Source organism: Pagrus major, chromosome 5, assembly GCF_040436345.1.
Source record: "Pagrus major chromosome 5, Pma_NU_1.0".
Taxonomy (NCBI): Eukaryota; Metazoa; Chordata; class Actinopteri; order Spariformes; family Sparidae; genus Pagrus; species Pagrus major.
In genome coordinates this window covers 38,730,190-38,753,326 of record NC_133219.1, presented here as the reverse complement: position 1 = coordinate 38,753,326, position 23,137 = coordinate 38,730,190, and the positions used below count along the sequence as shown (strand labels likewise).

The 23,137-nt window shown below is 42.4% G+C and overlaps 1 protein-coding gene across 1 annotated transcript in view; it reads right to left on the bottom strand.

Annotated features, from left to right (window-relative positions):
- Positions 1–1,027: 1,027 nt before the first annotated feature.
- The window catches only part of loxl2b (lysyl oxidase-like 2b), a 34,096-nt gene continuing 11,986 nt past the window's right edge, over positions 1,028–23,137 (bottom strand). Inside the window, exons 4-14 of the mRNA XM_073466505.1 lie at positions 19,559–19,770; positions 15,637–15,853; positions 13,255–13,438; positions 11,092–11,243; positions 10,516–10,683; positions 8,474–8,639; positions 7,879–8,119; positions 6,442–6,557; positions 5,995–6,131; positions 4,351–4,462; positions 1,028–3,735 (exon numbers count right to left, since the gene is read on the bottom strand). Of these exons, the coding sequence (XP_073322606.1) occupies positions 3,665–3,735; positions 4,351–4,462; positions 5,995–6,131; positions 6,442–6,557; positions 7,879–8,119; positions 8,474–8,639; positions 10,516–10,683; positions 11,092–11,243; positions 13,255–13,438; positions 15,637–15,853; positions 19,559–19,770 (1,776 nt within the window). The 3' untranslated portion in view covers positions 1,028–3,664. The remainder of the gene's footprint in view (positions 3,736–4,350; positions 4,463–5,994; positions 6,132–6,441; positions 6,558–7,878; positions 8,120–8,473; positions 8,640–10,515; positions 10,684–11,091; positions 11,244–13,254; positions 13,439–15,636; positions 15,854–19,558; positions 19,771–23,137) is intronic.

Genomic DNA, 23,137 nt, shown 5'->3' with positions numbered 1-23,137 from the left:
TGGGTCACAAATAGCAATTAATGGTTTACTTTAACTCACTTCTGCTGAAGCTGCTACAGAGAAATAATGTAATGTCTGTTTCAAGCCACAAGAGGTCAGTGCTGCACTGCTTTAGGCTCCTGTTGAACACTACAGTGAAGGATGGGTGGTGGCGCTGTTTTGTGGGACTTTTTTGAAGTTATACATTGTAGGTTTGTAAAATGAGAAATTCAGCATTCTTTAGACTACATATGTTTAAAATCTGACACTTTTTTAGAGCAAAAATAATCATTTTAGAGGAGACAACACACTCAGAAAAGAGCTTTTAGACCCTCACATAGAGCAAAATCTGAATTCTTTTAACACAACGACTCTTATAAGAGTTATGGATTATGAAATCATTTATCTTTGCTCGATACATCTTAGCCTTTCTTAAACTGAGGTGTGCAAAAACTATAGGGTACAAACTTATTTTGAAAATACAAAAATGTAAAAATATCTGATCAGTATCAGCCATAAGAGGCAGGTAATTGTCGGTAAAAAAAAATCGGATTATGCATCCCTCAATGAGACTGAACAATGTTGTTGCTTTGAGAAAAATAAATTGAAAAAAATTCAGTACAAACACACATTTTTCAGCTCCTCCATTCATTCGTTTTCAGATACTGATTCTGAGAAATGAGTACTTTTGGAGGACAATCCTTACAACCATTATGATTTTAGGAACGTGCACAGAATCCGACATCTCACTGTCACCTGAAGGGGTTTAAAATCACACACGTTGCAGTGTGAATGCAACAGATTGTTTCTCCTACCTCAGGAAAAAAGATGTGGGGGGAAGAAAGCAAAGGCTTTTGGGAAAATTCACTGCGACAAGAAAGAGAATCTTTGAGCACACAGACACGAGCTGATGGCAGCGTGGTGAGCTGAAGCCACTCAGTGAATTTTAATGTTTTGTGCTGTATAGCTGTGTACGTGTCCCGTGATTGTTTGAGAGGAAAGATATCGAACACTGAGCTGCAATAAAACAAAACAAAGAAAGATGTGGTTGCTCCGTAACTCAGACCTTTATTATAGCTTAACACACAAAGCACATTGTTTCTTACGCTCAGTTCAAGTATACTGTTAGTATACATAATGTAGCTGTTCAACATGTACTGTACCCTCAGAAAACAGAGGACCAGTTTGATAGCACCATTATAAAATAAGATTCACACAAATGATTGTACATAATGTATTTTTTTCTTTAAATGAGGAATAAAACTGTAACAATAAACTTCAATAAGACTCAGTTACTCATGTGTTGTCTTTTGAAAAACAATATATCTGCAACTGTGACTGTCTACACAGAGAGAGAGAGAGAGAGAGAAAAAATCTTGACACCAGAAAACTTCTTGAGCGTCGATTCTTTCTCCACACGACATGTGATTTACAGAGCGGACCTGTGGACTGTAGAAGATGATCTGATCTGCAATATGCTCACAGTGTCATTAACACTGGAGCATCGCTACTGGGGACATGATCAGGCACTGGGCCGATTAAAAGGATGACATTTAAAGAGTAACTTACTGAACTAAGAGAAGGAGAAATGTGAGGTCCCGTAATAGCTTGGAAAGCAAAAAATATTGCTACATATCACAGAGAGCAAAGTGTCATGAATATATCAGAACAACAAGACAATGTCTGGGTGCTGAAGTTGATCTCAGTCAGTTTGAAATAGCTAACTTAACAAAGAGAAGACAAAACCTGATTTGAACAGAGCTGGTCGAAACTAAAAACCTCTTAGATAAAAGATACTGTGATGAAAATGATCAGTAAGTTCCTACCTGACTGACTGAGATTGCTTCCAACACACTTTGCAACACAAATGCCCACAAAGGATTGTAGTACAACTAGTTTTCAGTTGTACTACAAGTATATTTCCGATAATATATATGCTCCAGTCATTAAAAAAAGAAAAGAAAAAAAAAAGCTTTAGATAACTTGAAGGCACTTGGTGGATTAATCTTAACATGCGTCTTGGATGATCTGAGAGACGGACAGCTCATGCATGTGATTGGATTTCACTTTCATGCGTTGCAAATAAAACACGTACATCATTGAGACAAACGGACACAATGTTTTTCACACAAAGAACAAACTTATTGTAGAACATTTGCAGAATTCACAAAAAAGCCCAAATAGTTAAGAATTTGTCACTGAAAAATGTCACAACGTTTGTAAAGTTTCTCCTAACGCAACGACTCACAAAATTGTGCAATTTTTCAAAGGAGTCTGGGTAAGTAGGCTATTTTAATTTTTATTTACATGTTTAGAAAGAATAAAATGTTGTCTTCTTTTATAAATTCAATGTAAATGATGAGATAAGTTATAACAGTGTCAAAAACCAAGTAAGTATAAGTTTTGCACAACACAGGCCGGTACAGCGATGCCGCAAGAAACTGGTATTTTTTTAAAAGGAAAGAAACAACTTAATGTGTTGAATTAAGCCGAATTTACAAAAAGGCAAGAATTATTGAGAATTTGCTGTCGCCATTTTCCAAAAGTTTATTTGTTCCTCGTTACTCAGCAACTCTCAAATTTGTGTGTTTTTTTTAATGGAGTCTGGTGATGTTACTAATTCAGTGGTGAAAACAGTTGAAACAGACAGTGAGTTCACAAACATCTGCTGGCAGATTATCACTGGTAAGTTAAGACAGCCCAGACATGTAATTTTCATTACAGTGAAGCAAATGGAAATCAGACAGCGTGTAATCCGCTCTGCTCATCGTTGTGGCTTCTTCTTGTGTCATGGTGGATTCAGTTAACGAAGACACGTGTGTACACACCGCTAATAAACGTGGTCTGTCATCCTAGCGGTCATCTTTACTTAGAGCTGTCTACTTGTGATCGGATCACCCAAGATGCATGTGTAATACCGGGCCTTGGAGAGTATCAGGCAATTAGCACTTGTCGTTGGTGATGGACGCTGTTTTTTGATGACTTGCTTGTGCCACAGCTGGATTTGCATGAACTCCTCAGTGAAGATGTGACAGTTGTGCCTTCAGACATGCAGAAGAAACTCAGTTCACCCTCACTAACATAACCTCAGTATATGTGGACTTTAGTGTGTAGAAGACACTCGATGAAACTCTTGCTGCTGTTGTTATTGATGATTCCTCTCAGTCCTCAGGCGTCCCTGACACTGACATCCCAACTCTCTCCAGCAGGGTGAGCTTTCAACCAAAAAGTGCTGCAGCAGAGTTCTGTTGAAGTGCTGCGTTTCAAAAGAGAACCCGTTCTTGATGACATTCTCCGACGCTGCACCTTCCCAGCAAGTTTATTTCATCACTCAATCCAAAAAAAAAAAAGAGAAAAGAAAAGTCACAGGGACACAGAGAGCTTCACCGTCTCTTTATCTGAACCATGGAGGTTGGAAGTGTTGTTGAGGCTGTAGCTGCGTCTGTTCAGACAGGAGGGGGAATCAAATATTCTTTCTGCTGAGGGGGGAAAAGGAGGGTGGAGGGTCAGAGAACGCTGCTGCCTCATGGCCGAGGGAGAACATGAAAAGATGGTTTGGAGCAGGGCAGGGCTGGCTGGAGGAGTCCACCACAAAGATGGAGATGTGAAGCGGGTCGGTGGGCTTCAGACGGCCTCCCTGCCGGAGGGGGTGACGGCCAGTTGACTCCTCTCTTCTGCTCTGTCTTTACCTGTGGGTCACCTGGTTGTTGAGGAGGCCGGGGAACGTCTGCTCTGATTCAGTGCTTAATGAGCCACCTAGCAGAGACAGGCAGAGTTACCACCCACACACTTTGTCCTGGTTTCACAACAGTTTCACTGATACATGGAGGAGATATCTGCCAGTAGCACTAGATAATGAGTCAGAATTTGTTAGTGTCTCTCGTGGCGGTTACCATAAATATTATAATATACAGCACATGATACAAGAGCATAGAGGTTTATTCTACAGACCAGTAATAAGAAGAAAATATTCCCAACTCAAGACCTTACAAGCTTTTTCCACTGGTTTCATTTCAGTCCTCATCTGTCCTACTGAGACAGTGGTGAGCCAAATAAACAAGTAAAATGAGTATGTTGTCCACCTTGAGTTGGAAATTGTAACTGTACTACCCTGACTACTGATATTTAGCATCGACGTGTATCTTGTGTTCTTAAATTGCTTTTATGAAGCTTATAAATGTATTTTAATTCCTCGATTGCCCCCATAATGCACCAACATTGCATTCAGTAATGTCAAAACTACTGTTTGCAGCTACATGTGCTTATTAATGACTTCTATGTTACATTGACAGAAATACAGTAGGATTAATTTAAATTCTTCGACCTTCAACATGAAAAGGAAGTAAATGTCAAACGGCTGCGAGGTCTTACCGTTATGGCAGCTGTACATCCACACACGATGGCCGTCGTATCGACATCTGCATTTCATGATGTTATTGGAGTAGTCTGACTCGGGTACTTCATAGTTTGGATTAATTATTATCTGAGAGAGGGAGAACATGAGCATGTCAGGGACGACCGTGAGAAGCCAGGACTGAAAGAGTGCTGCAGGAATGAGCTGTGGGATAAAACTAAGAAAATCATTTTTGCACTTTCTGTTTCTAGTTAGGTTCCTGAAATAAGCTCTGTGGTTAGCAGCTTTTCAAGTTTTGCTCAACAGCAATACATACTTTAGTAAATACCCCACTCATCTCTTATAACATCAGAGTGTACACATGTTGGGAACATGCCTGTGTAGTAGCATATTTCTATCTGAATAATGTGCCCTTTAAATAGCAGGAACACACACTGTCATTTTCTGCTGCCTCAAGATACCAATGTGCCATCAGTGTGCTTGATCACACCTCATTTTCTGACCTGCACTGCAGGGGGTGAACATATGTTTTTTTTTTTTTTTTCTGGTGATGCATTTCCTAAATACTACATTTTTTTCATGTGTGAAAAATTTTGATTTCAAAAGATTTTTTTCACGTGTCGATTTTTTATCATGTCTGAAAGTTGTTTTTTTATGTGTGGAACAAAGTGGAAAACATTTTTTTCATGAGAAAAAAAAATTCATTAATTCATTTTTTTTCCGTATGTGTGGAACCAAGTGAAACTTTTTTTGGGGGGGGAAGTAAAGTCAGGCTGAGTTCACCAGAACTAAACTTCAATAACTAAGTCTGATCACTGTAATCATAGAAATACTGCAGTGGCACTTGTGCATAATGCTGATGGATGCATGGACTTTTACTGTCCTTGCACTGCTAGAGGACAATGTGACTGGAATAATTATTAGTTGGAAATTTTTTTTTGGGGGGGGGCAAGTGAGAATTATTAACAAGTGTTTTCCAGCCTCCATCTCAGACACATACAACTCGTTTTCTGTGCCAGAAATATGCATTTTCTACGTCCTCTTGTCAGGTTTTGCCGTGAGGGGGAGGGAGGGAATGTGAGGATGACACAACGAGGAAATATTGATTCAGAAAAATTAAAAAACTTGTAAAAATTTGTTTTTTCACTCAGCTCGACACATGAAAAATAAATACTATAAAATTAAAAAAATATATTTTTTTTCCCCACTGTTTCACAGAAAAAAAAACATTTGTTCACTCGGTTCAACACATGAATTTCTTTTTTTTCAGGATTTTTTATTCACTGTGTTTGCCACATGGAAAATAATTTCTTTTATGTTCTTGTTTTTTCACTCGATTCAACACATGAAAGAATCGTGATTGTTTTTCTTCTTTCACACATGAACAACAAAAACAAATTCTCATGAAATTTCTCACTTGCCCCTCAGGGCTTCCACACACAATAGATGCATCTTCAAAAAAAAATTTTTTCGGGAATTTTTTTTTTCCTCTGTTCACAAATGGACAAACAATGTCTCATGAAAAAAAATGTTCATGTGAAAAACTTTTTTTTTCACTCGGCCTGACACTTGGAAAAAAAAAGTTTCTCTTGAAAAAAAAAATCACTTGTGTCGACACATGAAAAGAAAAACGTTCTTGTGGAAAACATGGGAAACATTACCTGAAAAATGTAATCTCCAGGTTTGAGCTCAGTTATGTCGACCCACTGGCAGTCGATGTCGTGCCTGTAGGTATCCCAGCAGCCCACAGTGATGCCCTGCTCTCCGAAGTTCGCGCATTCATACCTCTTCTCAATACCTGCAATAAAATATTACAAAGTGAGTCCTATATTCACTCTCCTTTAGCTCTGATTTGGTCTCCTGAGGAAAATATCTGTCTCTGTAGCAGATAAGTGAACCACTATGACTGACTAGGTGCTAACGTCGTCTGTCTGCTGTGCAGGAAAGCTGAGAGCCATACAACCAAAACAAAGAGCTGACGAGACAAAGAAAAGACTATTCTGAGCAGCAAATTTAATATTGATCAGTGCAACTTCAAAAGCCTGTTGTTGATTATGTTAAAAATTGCACTTCTGCCATGTTTCTGAAAAGTAAAAGTTTTTTCTCACCCTCGTCACACTCTGAGTCCTCCAGGCAGAAACTTGCTTTGTGTCCTTCTGCCACTTTGGTTCCATTCAGGCTGAACAGGTCGTAGGTTGTGAACACCTCCATGCTGTGATAATGCCTACACACACACACACACACACACACACGGACAGAAATGCAGTTTTACAAACCCAGTCATCCTGAAAATGCAGCACAGAAAGTACAAGAATCGCTCTTCTTGTTGTCTCCTGTCGCTCCAATCTCTGCTGAAGAAAGTGTGCCGACGCTCTTCAAATGAAGAACCGCAGGCTGCTGCCTGTAATCCACAACTTCTTTTTAAATTGCTTGTTTTGGCCTGATACGCTACGTCAAGTTCTGCTGGTCAAAGGTACCAAAAGGTTTGACATGTTGAAAACTGGTAGCTGACTGAAGCTGCCAACAGTGATCTGTTCCTCCGGCCAACACAGGGACCACAAAAATGTGGGACTTTCTGCAGTAAATTTAGCTCACAGTCAATTACAGGGCAGCCGGACGTATGGAGGGAAAAAACTGCTGCAGACACGATTCATGAGGGCCGAGTCATCAATTTATAAGATTTCTGAATCATTCATATATGTTCTTCAATTAAGAGATCCAATCATCACTAAAGCATCTGTTGTGCAAGAGAAGTCAGCCTAACATTTCATTATGTGGTCACTTATTATTGACTAAGATATGTCAACTTGTCACGGTAGTAATGGTGGTTACATGACCTTTGAAACGAGCCATAATGTCACCTCGAGCGTGCATGTGGTACTTAAACAAATAGGACTACACCCCTGATTAAGAGGTAAAATTAACGAAGACAACCTCACGTGAAGACTTATTTATATAAATATATATAAAAAAACTTATTGAGAAGTTTATGCTTCCTGATTAAATTGTGATTTATGTTTCCGGTTTATAATATACTGGTCACCACAAACTCTCTGTCTGTGATTAAGAAAGCTATTGTATGATAAATGGCATCATATTTAAAGATATGAATCTGCAATAACTCTGCCTGTCATCGTTTCCCACAGGCCAAACATCCGGCATCAACATGGTAACAACACCTTTTTCTATCACTGAAAGCATTTAATTGAAATAGTTTATTAATTTCTGGGTATTTAGTAGTTCAAACACCACTTATGAGACGCATCTATGGCTATAAAGCTGATTGCAAGATATGGTCAATGAGCAAATCTTTGAAACATCATCGCACATCAGGCGGAGGCTCTACTTCTTAGACAAACTTAAGAAGGCTCACTTCCAGAGCCAGGTAAACTTTCACAGAGGAAACATCACAAACTGGCCTGGTTCGTGCACGGCCCAGGACAGGAAGGCTCTACAGCGGGTGACTAAAATTATTATTATATGAAGGAATCTGTGATGAAACCAGAGGACATGTTAAAGGGTCCTTTGTACTCGATGACTCTGACCTGTGACAGTCGTGCCACACCCAGGAGTGTCTGCCAGCTTTGGGCCGGAAGTCCGACTGTCCGTTGTTGTGGATCTGGGAGGAGAAGCGCAGCAGGCGGCGGTAGGAGTTGGCAGGCGACTGGCTGGAGGTGGAGGACAGACAGTTCTCCTCGTAGGCACACTGCAGCATGAACATGGGCCTGTCCTCCATGTAGGTGGTCTGCTCCACCACCTGAGGGTTCAGCACCAGGTCAGGAGCCGCTGTGGACAAGGAGGATCAGAAGAGAATAAAAACCACGGAGACAAAACAGTTTTAGACACAAAGAGAAAGTCTCTGTCATCGGCAGGCTTCGGTGTGTGTCAAGTAAATAAGCAGTTTCTGTTTCAAGCTCCAGAACCCTCCAGAGCAGAACTTCCCCGGGAATAAGTGAATAACAAAGGCTCGAGTTAAAGTATAATTAAAATCAAAACATCAGTTACTTCTTTTCTTTCATCGTTCATTCATGACTGTACCAGGCTCAGCATCTTAAAGGAGCAGCAGACACATTTTTAATAATGTAACATCACATGATTTGTGGGCAAACCATCGACAACATATGAATGTAAGCGTCTTACTCTCAGAGCAGGAGACTCCTGCGGCGTTGCGTCCGCCTCCTTTGGGGCAGGTGAGGTGGTCTCCGTGGTGCAGGCAGTGGGACAGAGACATCTCGGTACCAGAACAGCGGACGCCGCTCATCACCACAGCGTCTGAGTTTACCTCTCCCGGCCAGTACCACGTCTCCTGTTGGAAAACACGACCCAAGGTTCACAGCTGACTTTTGATTTGATTACATATTAAGTATCTTTTGTAGAACTGATAAAAAATAAACTTAAATCAGTTCACTGTGGTCAACTTCAGTCGACCCTTTATTGCCATGCAGTGCAGCTTCTATCCTCCACTACTTTACCAGCAAAATGGATTATTAGAATACAAATCGGATGCTGAAATGATGAATAACAACCCGCAAAACTGTCTGAGTAAGCTCACCACCTTTCCACTGAAAGTTTTACTGTGACGATACCAAGAGGCAGCAATGGAAAGGTGATTCTCCCCTCTGACCAGCAGAGGGCACACCCTACCAATTTACAGCATCATGGATGGGCTAGTCATCATGTGGTGCGTGGGCTGAGCACTAACGCTCCCAAGTCTTGAATATATTAATGAGTAACGGAGCTGCAGGATGCCTAACATACTTGACCGATGTATCTGCACCCATATAACAACACATTCCTGCCTCCTGCTCGACCTGACATCCTATAATCACACACAAACCATTATTTTGCAATTTCCACTCATAAAGCTCTGCTCCTCGGTCCACGGCTCTGCAAGGCAGCAAGTATGAAGTCCCCTCCCACTCCCTCTGTTACTGTTATCATGACGCACTGGAAACACCCGATCCATCCCTGCTGGAGGAGAAGGTCTCTTTGTCTTAATGTGACAGCGGTCCTCAGTGGGAGGCTATGGGAGTATATGACTGATGATATTAAAAGGAAGTCATTTATTTAAAACTGCAAGCAGTGATGAACGGGCACTTGCACAAAAGGCAGGTACTCAATAAGTCTAAGTGTCTGTGCCACTGTGAATCTACGGTCTCATTAACACTTTATGCAGTATATACTTTTACAGATGGACCGTAGAAACCGAAAAGCCACCAAGCTCAAATGAGCCTCGATGGAAACTTTTTAAAGGATCTCACAAACTTCTGGATGAGAAGTCCTAAACTACACAGGAAACTGAATGCAAACACCTCGCTGTGTTTGGCAGATTGGAAGCTAAACAAAAAGAGCCAGAGTTAGTCTGTAACTCAGCGCCGCGGGGCTACGTCATGTGATGCTGCTTGTGTGACGATAAAAAGCTGTTCTTAAACCTCTTAATGAAGACGTTAATCTACACCAGAGAGCCCAGCTGCCTGGCTGCTAATTAAGACGGGCTATTAATTGATGTCAACACTCATTTCACCTAATAGGAGACAGGCAGTTGAAGTAGGAGGGGAGGTAGAGAGGAAGTTGAGTTTGACCAAAGAAGGAGAGAAAGGACGATCCCTTCAAAGCAGAGGAAGAGTCTCTGAAATGAATCACACATCGTCGCTGTACCAGACACTGGCTTTAGAAACTTGGAGGAGTTTTTCTTTGGCTTGCTCTTTTAGTGGAGATGACCTTCTGTATTCAGAGATCAGCTCTCATATCACTGTCTTCTCTCTCCACTGACTCCACAGTGCCAGATGGACTTCCAGCCCAGTCAGAACAGAAGGCGAGCTTTATTCTTTCTTTCTTTCTTTCTTTCTTTCTCTGTTTTTGTTTTTGTTATCCCTCGCAGTCACTGGCCACAAAACAGCGTCCTAACATCTATAGTTTGGCTGTGAGTCATCTCCAAGTCCTTGAAACTCAGAGGACTAAAACTGGATAACAACAGTCCTCTGTGTGGAGTAAAAATGTTACTATAAAACCTTTTATTACTGACGCAAAGGCTCCTCAGTATTCAGTCAGGTGGTTACTGCTGACCAGAAAAGGTAAGTAAAAATGTGTTGGTGTATGTAACACTTTATTTTTCAGGTCTGATTAACTGATAAACTGATAAACCCAACTGATTTCCACCCTCTAACTGCTGGGACTCTTACCTGGAAAGCGTTGCTAGCGAAGCCCAGTCCCAGCTGTCTGCAGACCACCATGGCCTCCATGGTTCCCCAGCCATCGCTGCACACGGTCCCCCACACCAGAGAACCATTCCTCTCCATCAGCACCTCCACACGGCCCTCATAAGGGTTACGACCTCCACTCAGACGCAGCTATGGGCAGGAAAAACACAACAGAGGAGCTGACTTACAGGATAAATCTACATATTTATACACAAATCAGTGATGTTAATGTGTCTTCTTTTTTCTTAAGGTAAAGATACATTGCCATTTACGTTACTGCAAAGACAAAGAATGCAGCATACTGTACATTCAGGCAGTTTTGAAAAAAGGCTAACACATGCATGATAGGTATTAAAAAAACAAAGTTATGAATTGGAGCAATACAAGGATGGGAAATATACATGCAGTGAAGAATGCTGAGGAAACATATACAGTGAGAAACTATAAAATGATCTGTATTTGTGCAAGATATCTACTAAATATATTGAAAAGAACAACAATGCTCCATGTTTCTCAGCGAGTGTGTTGCTACAGCGTTTGACTGAAAACAAAGCTCACCGACTCCTGGAAGCCCATAGCGGGAACGTTACATCTCACGGCTGCATCCTCCTCGTGGCTGCAGCCGAGAGCCTCCTTGTTGAAGAAGCACTCTGTGATGGACTTCTCAAACCCGGAGCACTGCACCTCGTTCATGTGCACCGGGCCCATGCCTGGAAAATACACATGAAAGAAACGGGACGCTCAACGTTTTTCTTTCCTCTTCCTACTGAAACTGAGAGGTGATTATGAAGCTACAGCCAGCAGCAGATTAACTTAGCTTAGCATACAGACTGGAAGCAGGGGGAAACAGCTGGCATGGCGCCATCCAAAGTTTCAGGAAGTTACCGACTCGGCCAAGAAATGGTAGAAACACGTGTTAACAATAAACGAGGTATTACATGTTAATTTGTTAATTTTTTTGCCGGTTGGAGTCAGGCTAGCTGAGTCCCCCTGCTTCCAGTCATTATGCTAAGCTAAGCAAAAACAGGTGCTGGATTTTTTTTTCCATGAAGGGTCGGGTGCCACTGATGAGGAATCATGATGGAAAATTGATTTTTGAACAGCAACAATCCGTCCATTTCAACAATTTTCCATGTCTAATGTCACTGGAATGTGCAAAAATGTCCAGCATGTCCCTGTTTATGAAAAAAGAAACACCTCCTATTCAGGAGCACCACGCTGTACGGGACTCTTACTTGTAAACCAGGAGAAAGGTAACCTTTATAGGGCTTTAAAACACTGTCTAACACAGATTATATATATACAGTAGTGTGTAATTTAGAAGTGGGTCAGTGGAATATTTAATTGGGTGACGGGTCCAAACCCGTGTAAAACTCTCCGTGCAGTCGGTGTTATAACCCTGCTCCTGCAGTCTGGGAGGAAACTTGTCAGCGGAGACCATAAAGTGAGACGTCTCAGAGCGAGGGGCCTCCACAGAGAGCCGCAGTCACCGCCCCATCGGTGAACTTCATATCGGAAAAAATGTGTCCAGTCGTCAATGAGGAGACAAATACATTTTTGATCCAGAATGAGTTGTGCCGTGAATCACAATCATATGATGTTTGTCTATTTAAAAGATCATTTTCCAAGCCGAGCAAGTCAGTTTGTCTAGTTTTGCGTGAAGCTGCTCAGTGAACTACACTGCCTCCAACATGGCCGCCGCCTCAGCACGGAAAAAGTATCAATAAAGGTGAAAGTCACAGTAAATCTGCTCATATTGACGACTGCAATTTTGTGAAAGGAGAGCTGGTCAGAGTAGCTAATATACAGGAGCAGCTCTACAATGTTTAAGTTACGGGTTCATTCCTGGTGGACGTTTGTGCCAAATTTGAAGAATTTCCGTCAAGGCGTCCTCGAGATATCACGTTTACAAGAATGGGACGGATGGACGGACAACCTGGAAACAAAAATGCCTCCAAGCACGGCCATCGCCTGGTGCAAAGGCAATTTATGTCACAGCATCTGAGCAGAAAGTGGCTTCGAGGTTTAAGTTTCAGACAGATACCGTTTTCTACAGTGCAGCTGAGCGAGCCTCGCCTCGTCTCTTTTTTTCCTCTTGTTGCTGCAAAGAGTAACTTCCAAATTGAAGGAATCATATATATCTCCCTGCAGAAAGATATCTGACTTCGTACTTTTTGCCAGCTCAGGAGGAGATTCTCATCCTCCCTGACCTGCACAATGTAACTAACTCAGTTCCAGTGAGCAGAAGCACTTTCTCCCATCAGGTCTGTGAGTTCATGATACTCTGCTCAGAGGCAGATAGGGCTGGTATGAGCAGACTTAAAGGATAGAATTACTGCCTGAAATATTTGGCTTATGTGGTTTTGCTACACAGTAATAACCTTCTATCCCGGGGCATGTAGGCAATATACATGGACAGTTGTTCCAACTATAAAGACTGTCATTCTGAGCTCGCTGGCACGGGACTGTCAGGTCTACTGTGCTCTTAGTCCAGGCTGGTTTTAAGAGTTTTCTGTACATGCTTTTTCTTCCTGCTCTTCTCATCGGATGCATTACACTCTAGCTTAGATTAGGCTTCTTTTAATTCATTCGAAAGGCCCTTGAAAATCCTTAAAATATTCCTTTTTTCTGCCTGAGTATTGAATGTGCAGGAGGGGAGCGTCTGGAAAAACAGTCAGCTCTTTGCACAAATAACAGTGAAAATGTAAAAAAAACACATACCTTGTCCCAGGCGACCTCCAGACAGAGCTTCTTTGGCCGTACCGAAGCCCAGCTCTCGACACACAACGGTGGCAGACAGCAGGCTCCAGTGGTCGTCACATATGGTGCCCCACTCTCCGTTTTTCAACACCTCCACTCTGCCCTCGCCTACGATGGCCCCACCGCGGAGGCGAACCAACGGTTGCTGAAGAAGGGAAAAACGGAGACATTGTAAAAAAAAGACGTCACAGTAAAATGTTCAAACTCTAAAACCACATTTTTCTAGAAATAACAGACTCAGCTGAAAGGTTGGACCTTTTCCTTCTGTGTGATGAGAAAGCTGAGGCAGCAGACTGGGTGGCTTCATGTTTATAGAACCTGCTGTTAATGCGGTTCTCCTATTAGCGGTTTAGACAAACTGGAAGTGTGAGGTACAGACATCTGACACAGACACACTATCACTAGGTAGAGCCCAGATGTCCTGATGCGTGGGCTCGCTACACATCGTCTGAGAAGATAAAGGACAGTAAACTAGTTGTATTTTAGATATACAGTGTTTTGACAGAGATCATGATCCAAGACTATCTGAACTTGATAATACTTACTATTTAATATATGCAGCTGGACACAGTTTCTTCAGGAATGACATATAAATATTAATAAATAGCTATATTCTTGCTTAAAACCAGGCACCTCACTCTGCACTGTTACCTGTTGTTGGCTTCCTGTTCAGGACTGATTTCAAAATCCTTCTGCTTACATTCAAAGCCTTAAAGGGGCAACTCAGAGTTCATACTTTTAAGTGTGTTAGGTCTCAGAGAGTCCTAATGAGTTCATGGAAAAAAGCAGGATAAGGGTCGGTGTATCCATGTAGCGTTTTTTATTTTTTTGGGCAGAAAAGCGCTGGCTGTTCGCTCAGGAGCGCTGAGATGAAGCGTAAAGCTGTATGTGCGTCTTGTCTCTATGACAACAATATCTTGACAACCGCAGCTGTATGATGATAGGCATCGGGACATCGGATCGAGGAGGATGTTGGTGCATGACGTGATCCATAGGAGACAAAAATCAGGTGAATATTATCACCTGGGCCTGGAAAAAGAAAAAGAGCACCAGCACCCTTCTGAAAAGTTGAGAGATTTTAAACTCAAAGCAGTCGAAGTGGACGCACAAAAAAGGCAGAGCGCTCGGAAAAAGACGCTGGACGCTGCTCCTCATTGGGAACAATTGAAAAAAAGACGCTGGCAACACCAACAACATGACAAATATGAAGAATATCAGTGTAACAAGTAAGAGAAAATAATAACCCGATATCTGATATCACTGATTATCTGTATCAGTGTGTGAGCCACTTTCACACCAGCTCAGTCCTGTTCAGTTTAGTTTTGTTTCCAAAAGGTAGATATCTGTTTTAAGCATCAGATCTCTTTGAGTCAGACTTTCCAAGCATATTGGAAGATTTAGGATGTGATGTTAGTCACAACACTCCCAACTCTGCACTCTGTGGTACGTGACAGAGAGCAGGCGAGGCTCACAGCACAACGTGCATGAAGTCACACAGAAATTCAGATCGGCCTCGTGGTGCCGTAAATCTTGGTAACATTTCCTCGCTTGATTTGGAGGTTGGTGCGGTTACAGACTGGGACAAAACGGCTTGTTTGCACCATTTCTTTGACATTCTTCAATTTCTTAATGTGTAAAACATACATTCATGTGTAAAAATGTGTAGTTTCGTGCTCAAGAATGAATGGAGAATGTGAGGAGAATAAAAGTGAGCTGATATTGGCGTTGCTCTCTGAACATCCATGTTTTTCCTTTTCCCTGTCCCAAGAATTTAACGACATTGTGTCATCTTTTAATCCCCCGATGTGACCATGATTTATTTTGATGACAAACGTCCAAAGCAGATGCAGCTGCGCTTCACAGAGTGACAGTCTGTATCGAACGTTGTGTTGGCACGATGTCCAACCAAAACATGCAACGTCCCTCCCTCTTCATCAGAGCCAGTGAACTGAAATGAACCAGTGCAGCCGTTTCCTAATCAGCTTTGTTTACCGTCTCAGTTCATTGACACCATCCACAGACCCACTTCCTGTTACTGTTGCCTTTATTTCTGAAGGATTAATTATTTGTGGAAAACAAAAGTCTGCTGCGTGTGTTTTAGATCCAGAATAGTCTAGATGGTGATATGATTTCATCCAGGGTCACAGGGTGCTGGAGCCGATCCCAGCTGACACTGGGTGAGAGGCGGGTTACACCCTGGACACGGCACCAGCACATGATGATGACATGCATTATTTTAACTCACGAAGGCTTTTTAAAGATCATTTCTGTCAGCTTGTCTTAAGATCATGATTTACCCAGTTATTAACTAAACCACAGCGTATTTCCCCTTGTGGACTTTACCTCTTGTCGGAAGGCCTTCCTGAATCCTGTCATAGATGTCGGGGCGAAGGCTCTGCCGGGCACGCAGCTCACGACCACAGGCAATCCTCCAGCGCAAGTCTCATTGGACTTCACTGCTGTACCCTGGCCCAGTTTACAGCTGGACAAATGGGCTTCATTGCCTGTGCAGTTCACGGAGTAATCCCAGTATGAGGGCTTTCTCCTGCGAGCAAACATCCTGCACAGATGGAGGAGAGAGATTAATGAGGTCTTTGAGAGGTTATTTGTCTCTAGACTAACAAAAAGAGCTACAAGTTAAATCCGCACTTATCAATATTTATGAACAATGGGTCTAATGTTATCACCAGACTGCAGTTCTACAGAGCCTTAAAAGAAAGGGTTGGTTAGTAAGTTGGTAAGTCTAGAAGCATTTTATATTGCGATAAAATGTTGTAACATCCCGACAGCAATCAATAACTCAAATGCTCTGACAAAAGAAGACAAGATCCAGTGACTATGGCTGTTACAGGCGTCTAATAAGCTCATCCTATAGTCTCATTAAAGGTGCAATATGTAAGAATTTTAGTTTAAAAGATAACTAAAATTATCAACAGCATGTGTAACCACCCACACAGCTCCGGTAATTTAAACTCCCAGTCTGGACTGCTGGCTGCGTGGCTAACTAAGCTAACTGTCTAGCAGTAGCTAATGTTGCTCTGTGTCTGCTGAATGTGCAAATAGGCAACTGTTTTATTAGCAGAACAACTTTTAAGGCCATAGTTTGTGAGTTTGGAGACGAGGTGGCAAAAAAAGGATGAATGCAAGTGATGGTTCAGGTATAATTATGCCTGTAATCTCTTCTTATCTACAGTTTCTCACTTCAGGCTGAAGTTTGCGAGTGGATGAGAAAAGTAGGATTTCATTAACTTGCTCAAGGACACCTCATCAACGGGCTGAACCTGCAGGTGAATTTCTCGATCGGCTGCACCAGAAACACATGAAACGCCGTTTAATCATCTTATAATTAATTAATTCATCAAGCAAAATTATTAAACTCATCAGACTGCTTTATCTTGACGGCATAAAACTAGACAAGGGCAGTGGCATCAGCATGCTGCATAATTAATACTTAAAAGTGAAAGGTGAGCTAACAGCTGGAGAGTTCACAGTCTTCCATATGATCTTGAACAAACGGAGGTTAATGACACTCTTTCAGGCCTGCTGGGCCGCTAATCTCTTCCTCCACATTTATTACTCGCCCTTATTATGGATTTAATGAGCCTCATTTGCTGAACGACATCCTATCCTTGTGTCTCATGTCTGAGGTGTACCGGAAAAAATAGGTTAAAGGAGGACAGGCAGCATTTGTTTTTCATTTTGGGGGCCGGTGAGTGGGAAGCTCCAGACTGGAAGCCGTCCAACACTGGTGTTTTTAGCCGCAGCCAGAGGACCGACGCTGCTATCTCCTCAAATTGCAATTTGAAACACAGTCTTGATGCAGATCCGTACCGTTCAAACAGCATTATGACTGAACAAACTGGTCCTGAGGCTGTGAATGTTGACTTATCACAGAAAAATCTCAGAATCTAAATGTGGTTTAGTTTCTACTCAAGTTGTGTTTTCCAGCACTTTTAATAAATGTGAATGTTACTTCTTCTACTAGTTTTACATGCCAATGTCAGTTTATTTGTCACATTACTACTCAGCCTGTGAAAACAGTTGTATAATGTCTCCTGTGGTGAAGAGAAAATGATATGTGACATCACTTGAGTCAACTTGCAGCAGTGTTTTGAAACTTGAACTATGCTGAGGACCAGTTTAGAGCAGTGGTTACTTTTTTTTAGTACAAGTACATGTGAAACTCAGTGACAGACTAAACACAAATTCCCATCTGCATCCATTATCTCATCAATTTGGGAGTTGGCTTGCTGTCTGTCTAACTAGGAGCTGGGTTGGAGGCTTGATATCAAATGTCTCTGTCATTGTCATGGTAGCTTTGCACACAAGATCTTGAAGTGTGGGGAGAGCAGCTAGCCTCCGCCAACAGAGGAGGAGTGGACCTGGTACTGTTGTTGCTTCACTTTTGAAAGGCGTGCATGCAGACAGTTTACAGGGTGCTATGCTGGCTGTTGATGGTCAGTAAATCCCTCAAAACCCTACTTTGCTCCACTTTGTATTAAGGCTCTTGTGATAAAAATAACTTAATAGGTAATACGGCCCTAACAAGTCCCTAGAAGATGATTATTAACACAAATAGTCCAATATAATGTAATAATAGCATCATAAACAAGCTTATTGTTAGATTAAAAGACCTTTTTATGCACTTGACCAAGCTTTTTTGTTGCTTCATCAACATACATTATTGTGCATTTCTTATCAGTTAACTATGCACTCATTAAGAGTTAACTCATAAAGACATTTTAATTTGAAGCCATCATTCACACAGTGGCCCTACAGCCACACTAGAAGCTACATGGGAGCATCAGGAAGATTATGAAACTGCAGCAGCTCTTGGCTCCGCGTCATCGCTGTTACAAAAGACAGCCTGTAAAAAAAACACACTGCACGTTTCATGGGGCTGAAGCGGGAGGCGGCTGACACGTAGATGGAAAGTTAAGGAGCCGTCATGCTCGACTGTGGTTTACCTAAAGCACAGGAAACTTCCAGTCCAGACGCAGACAGTAAATTCAAGGCTAACTTGAGTGCTGGAAGTTTTTTATGGTACGCCGCTATTAACCTGTGGCCGCTTGGATACAAGCTCCATCATGTAATCAAGATTTAGATCCCTCAGCAGATGCTAACGCATCACGACAGCTTTGTGGAATGCACTGATGCTGAACGTACAGGAGTCGGGTTGGGTTTTAAGGTATAAGGGTCTGTGATGTCAAGCATGCAATCCACACACAGGGATTTGGGGCTAGTCCAACGATTGTAATGCTCATTTCCCATTATGGTGGTATTCTTCCTCAATTACATCACATGGGATATTTGCTCTTTTGACCAAAATTGAACCACAAAGACGGCAGTCATGAGGAGGACAGGCTGCAAACCAAGGCTGCATCACTAAAAGTGTAAAGCTGTCAACCACACCAGGATCCCAGACTTCCGACCGCGAGGCACCCAAAAGCCCCAGGATCCTATAGGGGGAGCTGACATTGTGGTATTGTGTGGACATGGTGCACATTCCTAAAATTCCCATACTACGCTCATTGTTCAGGTTCATATTTCTATTTTAGGCATCTGCAAGAAAATGTCCACATGCTTTTTCTCATACGGTCCATTGCTGCAGTGTCTCTATTCACACTCTGTCTGAACGCTCCGTTTTTAGTGCCTGTCTCTTTAAGGTCCCCCCCCTCCTGAAAAGCCCAATCTGCTCTGATTGGTCAGCTCTCACAGGCCTGAGCAGGCACAGCCCACCATGTATCTGCAACAGTCTTGCCTGGGGGGTGACTGTATAGTTGTGACATCACAGTCTTTGTAAGTCCTGACGCCTCTTTTAAAAGAACATTTTCTGCATATTGGCTGCGGATTAAACGTTTTGATACCTTCACAGTATTTATACAACATCTAGACCTGCATCATAATCAAAAAAAGACATGGACATCTCACTTTCTACGATATGCTTACCCTTTACAGTTGCAATATTTATACGTTAACAGTGAATGAAAGGACTTTAAGTAATGTGCGAGGGGTAACTTGCTGCTTAATGATGAAACTCCAGAGATTTACAAGCTGACTTGTCAGTTCCTCCTTTTCATAAACCCAGTGTGTGCTACCTGCTCTGCCCAAAAACAGCTGGTGAACATACTGGAGCATTTAGCAGCTGAAAAGCCATTTGTCTGAGGAGTTGACAGAGACCAAAACAGAGCTAAAAGGAGATGGACAGAAAGTAGCTTTCACATACATTACTCTAATCAGTATTTAATCTCTGCTGTAGACTCACTTGTAGACTCTGGCGTTGTACTTCCTCTCCCCGGGGAAGCCGAACATGCCACAGATGACTCTGCTGTTGAGCTGGTTCCAGTCGTTGTTACAGATCTGCTTCCATTTACCGCCATCTTTGACCTCGACGTAGCCCTCTGTCACAGGGATCCGCTTTCGGTACGACGACAGGATGGCTCGTATGCGGGCATCCTCGACTTGAATATCGAGGTTCTGTAGACGAGAAAAAATTGTACACATACGTCAAATTGCTTATGTAAGAGATTTAGTTGGAAACATTAAAAAATTATCAACAGAGTGCGAAGAAATAACAGTTTTGACGTTACGACGTTTATGTACTAAGTTACAGACCAGCTAGCCCCAACCAGCCCCGGTCCAAAGCTCCCTAGCTTGCGGTGTAAACACCAACATTCCCCTGATATGCTGAGCTCACAGTCCGAACCACTAGTTGCACTGCTAACTGAGCTAAATAGCTAATGGCAGCTATATATGCAAAACTATACGTGTGTTCATATGTAATTAATTTCCAAACACATATTAAAATAATGTTTTGGTCCATTTCTGTAATTGACAAACTACATGTTCGTTGAGGAATATATTAGTTTTACACAGAGTGATCTTATTTTCTGGACACACAGACTTCTGCCATCTGACTTAATGTAAACAGGCCAAACATATACATTTCCTGTCTTACATAACATGCAGTCAAAGACCCTCGACCCCCCCTCAAGGCTGCAACCACAGCCGCTCAGCTCTGCGTGCGCCGCTTGTAAATATTCTCATTTTTACAGTTAATCACCTTGTTAATGCTGAACACCCTGACAGGCTGCCTCGCTGCACTTTTTTGTCTTTAAAAGGTATCAAAGCGTTTTCCATGGTGACACGTGCAACACATGTTAGCGTGTCGCCGCAAAGCAGTCAGTAAAGGAAAAAATGCACAAACACAGCATTGTGAGTGCACGTGTAGTGAGCAGCAATTAAAGAAGGTGACATTTCTTTCGAGACGCCTCACGCCTACATCATCGTGGACCGCAGACTTCCGCAGCAGAGGACGGCAGACGGACCCAAACAGAATACACCAAGTCAGTTTGTGCTCGACTTTCATGAGCTCTGCTGCTCAACCTTCACCAGGATCCTCCATGTGTCCCTAAGGGGGTTCACTTTTGTTCTCCAGTGGTGAAAAGAGACTTCCTTAAGGCCTGTATGTGCACCATTTCTATATGATTTTAGCATCTTTCAAACGATGTTGATGGAGTGCATATGTTTGGTTGATCGTAAATACAAAATAGTGTAAGTGACTCTAAGTGCAAGTGTCCTGCCGAAACAGGATCCAGGACCTCCGAGGTTGTCCTTCTTTTATTTCCCACCGAAGTTCCTCAAAAATCGCTTGTTTGCCTCTTTTGCATGCATTTGAATCTGAGACAGAGGGAGCGGTCCTGTCGCACAGTGATGCCAGAAGCATAATTAAAGCTGGGAGTTTTGTGCACATAAGGCAAGCTAAACCGGCATGTGGTTTTATGCTTTTTAGTGTCTATATTTGGCAAGTGATGACAGTAAACCCCACAAGTAAGTGGGTGTTCGTGCTGTGATATGATGAAATGAGAAGGCCTGGGTCAGTGCTTGAGCTCCTTGACCAAAGGCACTGGTGAAGACCTGGAGTTGGTCGCCGGGCGAGTACGGGCGCCTGCTGCTCCCTCGGGATGGGTTAGATGTACCAGTACCAGTTTCACTATGTTTTACATTGTATGTGATCAAATATCGATTCTTCTTCTTCATCATTCACTCTGCGTCCATAATACAATGGACAACGCCTGTGGGCTAACTGTCACCACAAACTGAGCATTATTTATTTACATTTATTAATCAGAGCGTTCACAATAGTCACTTAAAACCAGCAGGGAGAGGTGCCTGGTAACATCCTGTTTTATCACTGATGTATCACTGTAAATCTTAATACACCCATAACTGTTTGACCGTGCAGCAGTGCTAACATGTGCACTCAACATGGTCCATGCTCAGATAGGGGCCCCTGTTTCACCCAGTGGTGCACGTGTTAGCAAGGCGTCTACCTTCACTACACTGTATGACATGAATATCAGTCCACCAGTGAAACATGGATGACTTTAGAGAGTATTTTAAATCTTAGTTTGTGACTGAAACCAATGGAGAGACTATGAATGTAAGTGTAGAAAAGAGTCCTCTGGGTGTCTAAACAAAACTTCGTCTGTGGCCTTTTAGCTCGCCGGCAGCGTGAGGCTGTCAAAACTCAGCTCAGAGATTTTCCTCTTGGACTTTTTAGCAGGGATTAAATAAACATTTTCCTCTCCCATAGACCAAACCCACATTCTTGTGCTACGTGACAGTGCAGGCGGAGGGGAGGGAGCTCAGTCTGGCTGGCTGTAGGGGGGGGGATACGTTCGCTTCGCTCAACAGATGGGCTGGTACAGACTGCTCTCATATACAGCCAAGAGGAACCTAGACATCAAATAATGAGAAAGTAAGGGTTTCCCAAATTGGCATTTGCTGCCGGGAGAAGGGCAGATGCCACCAGAGTGAAAACTACCAATCATCAGTCTCTCTGCTATTTTCTCCCAGAGATCAACCACATTAATCACTGTGGTCAGAGGCAATGAGGTCTGGACTGCAGGAGGATATAAAACTGTATACAGGCTGAAATCATGGAACATGATAATGACTGGAAATGCGATGATGGGTGACCATGTCTGGGGTTTACGGCATGTACAGTACTTGACTCGGTGGCTGACATGCAGAAAAACAAGTCAGAGCCAAACGCTGCGATTAAATCCAGACTGTTTAAGCATTCAACCAAACAGGACGCCGGGGTTCTGACGGAGACTGCTATAGATGGGGTTGTGCTCATATATTGAGATGGAGTGTCTGATAAACACAGGAACAAAATACTCTAACAGATGAGTCTAGATCTCGTTGAGATAAACAACGTCCACGCCAAACACTTAACTCTGCATATAAGAGAGAACTTATATAAGAGCCTGAGAAAAGCAGCTTGAGATTGTCCTCACGTGTCTCTTTATCAGACAAAAACGGGTATTTGAGAGCAGAAAAGGAGACATTTCTAACATGTGTCTTGTTTCCAGCACACTCTGGGGAAGGGGGGAGGCCTTTCCTGAGTCGTTTGCTTGTCCAGGATGAAAAGTGGCACAGATGGAAAAGCCATCAGTGGGATGAGTTGTACTGGAGGTTAGAGGAGCCTCAATCTGTTGCAACATCGAGGTTTTGTAATACACATTTTTCTACACAAGCTTCTTTATTGCTTCGAGCCTCAGTTCCCCTCGATTTTGGATTTACCACTAACGCTGTGGTAATGTGATCTCTTTCGCTAAACTTTTTGAGCTTTCCATATGCAGAAATGAAGCCAAAGGTACAAGCTGCAAACCGTTGTTTTCCTAAAACACTGCAGCTGTCGTGTCACATTAAATTAGAAATGGAAAGAAAATAGTGGCTCTGTGAGAAGTCGTTCTGAATCTTAAGACTAAAGTAGTGGTAGCACAGTCTGTAGTTACACATCTGTATGTTAAAGCAGCATTAATTGATCATGATC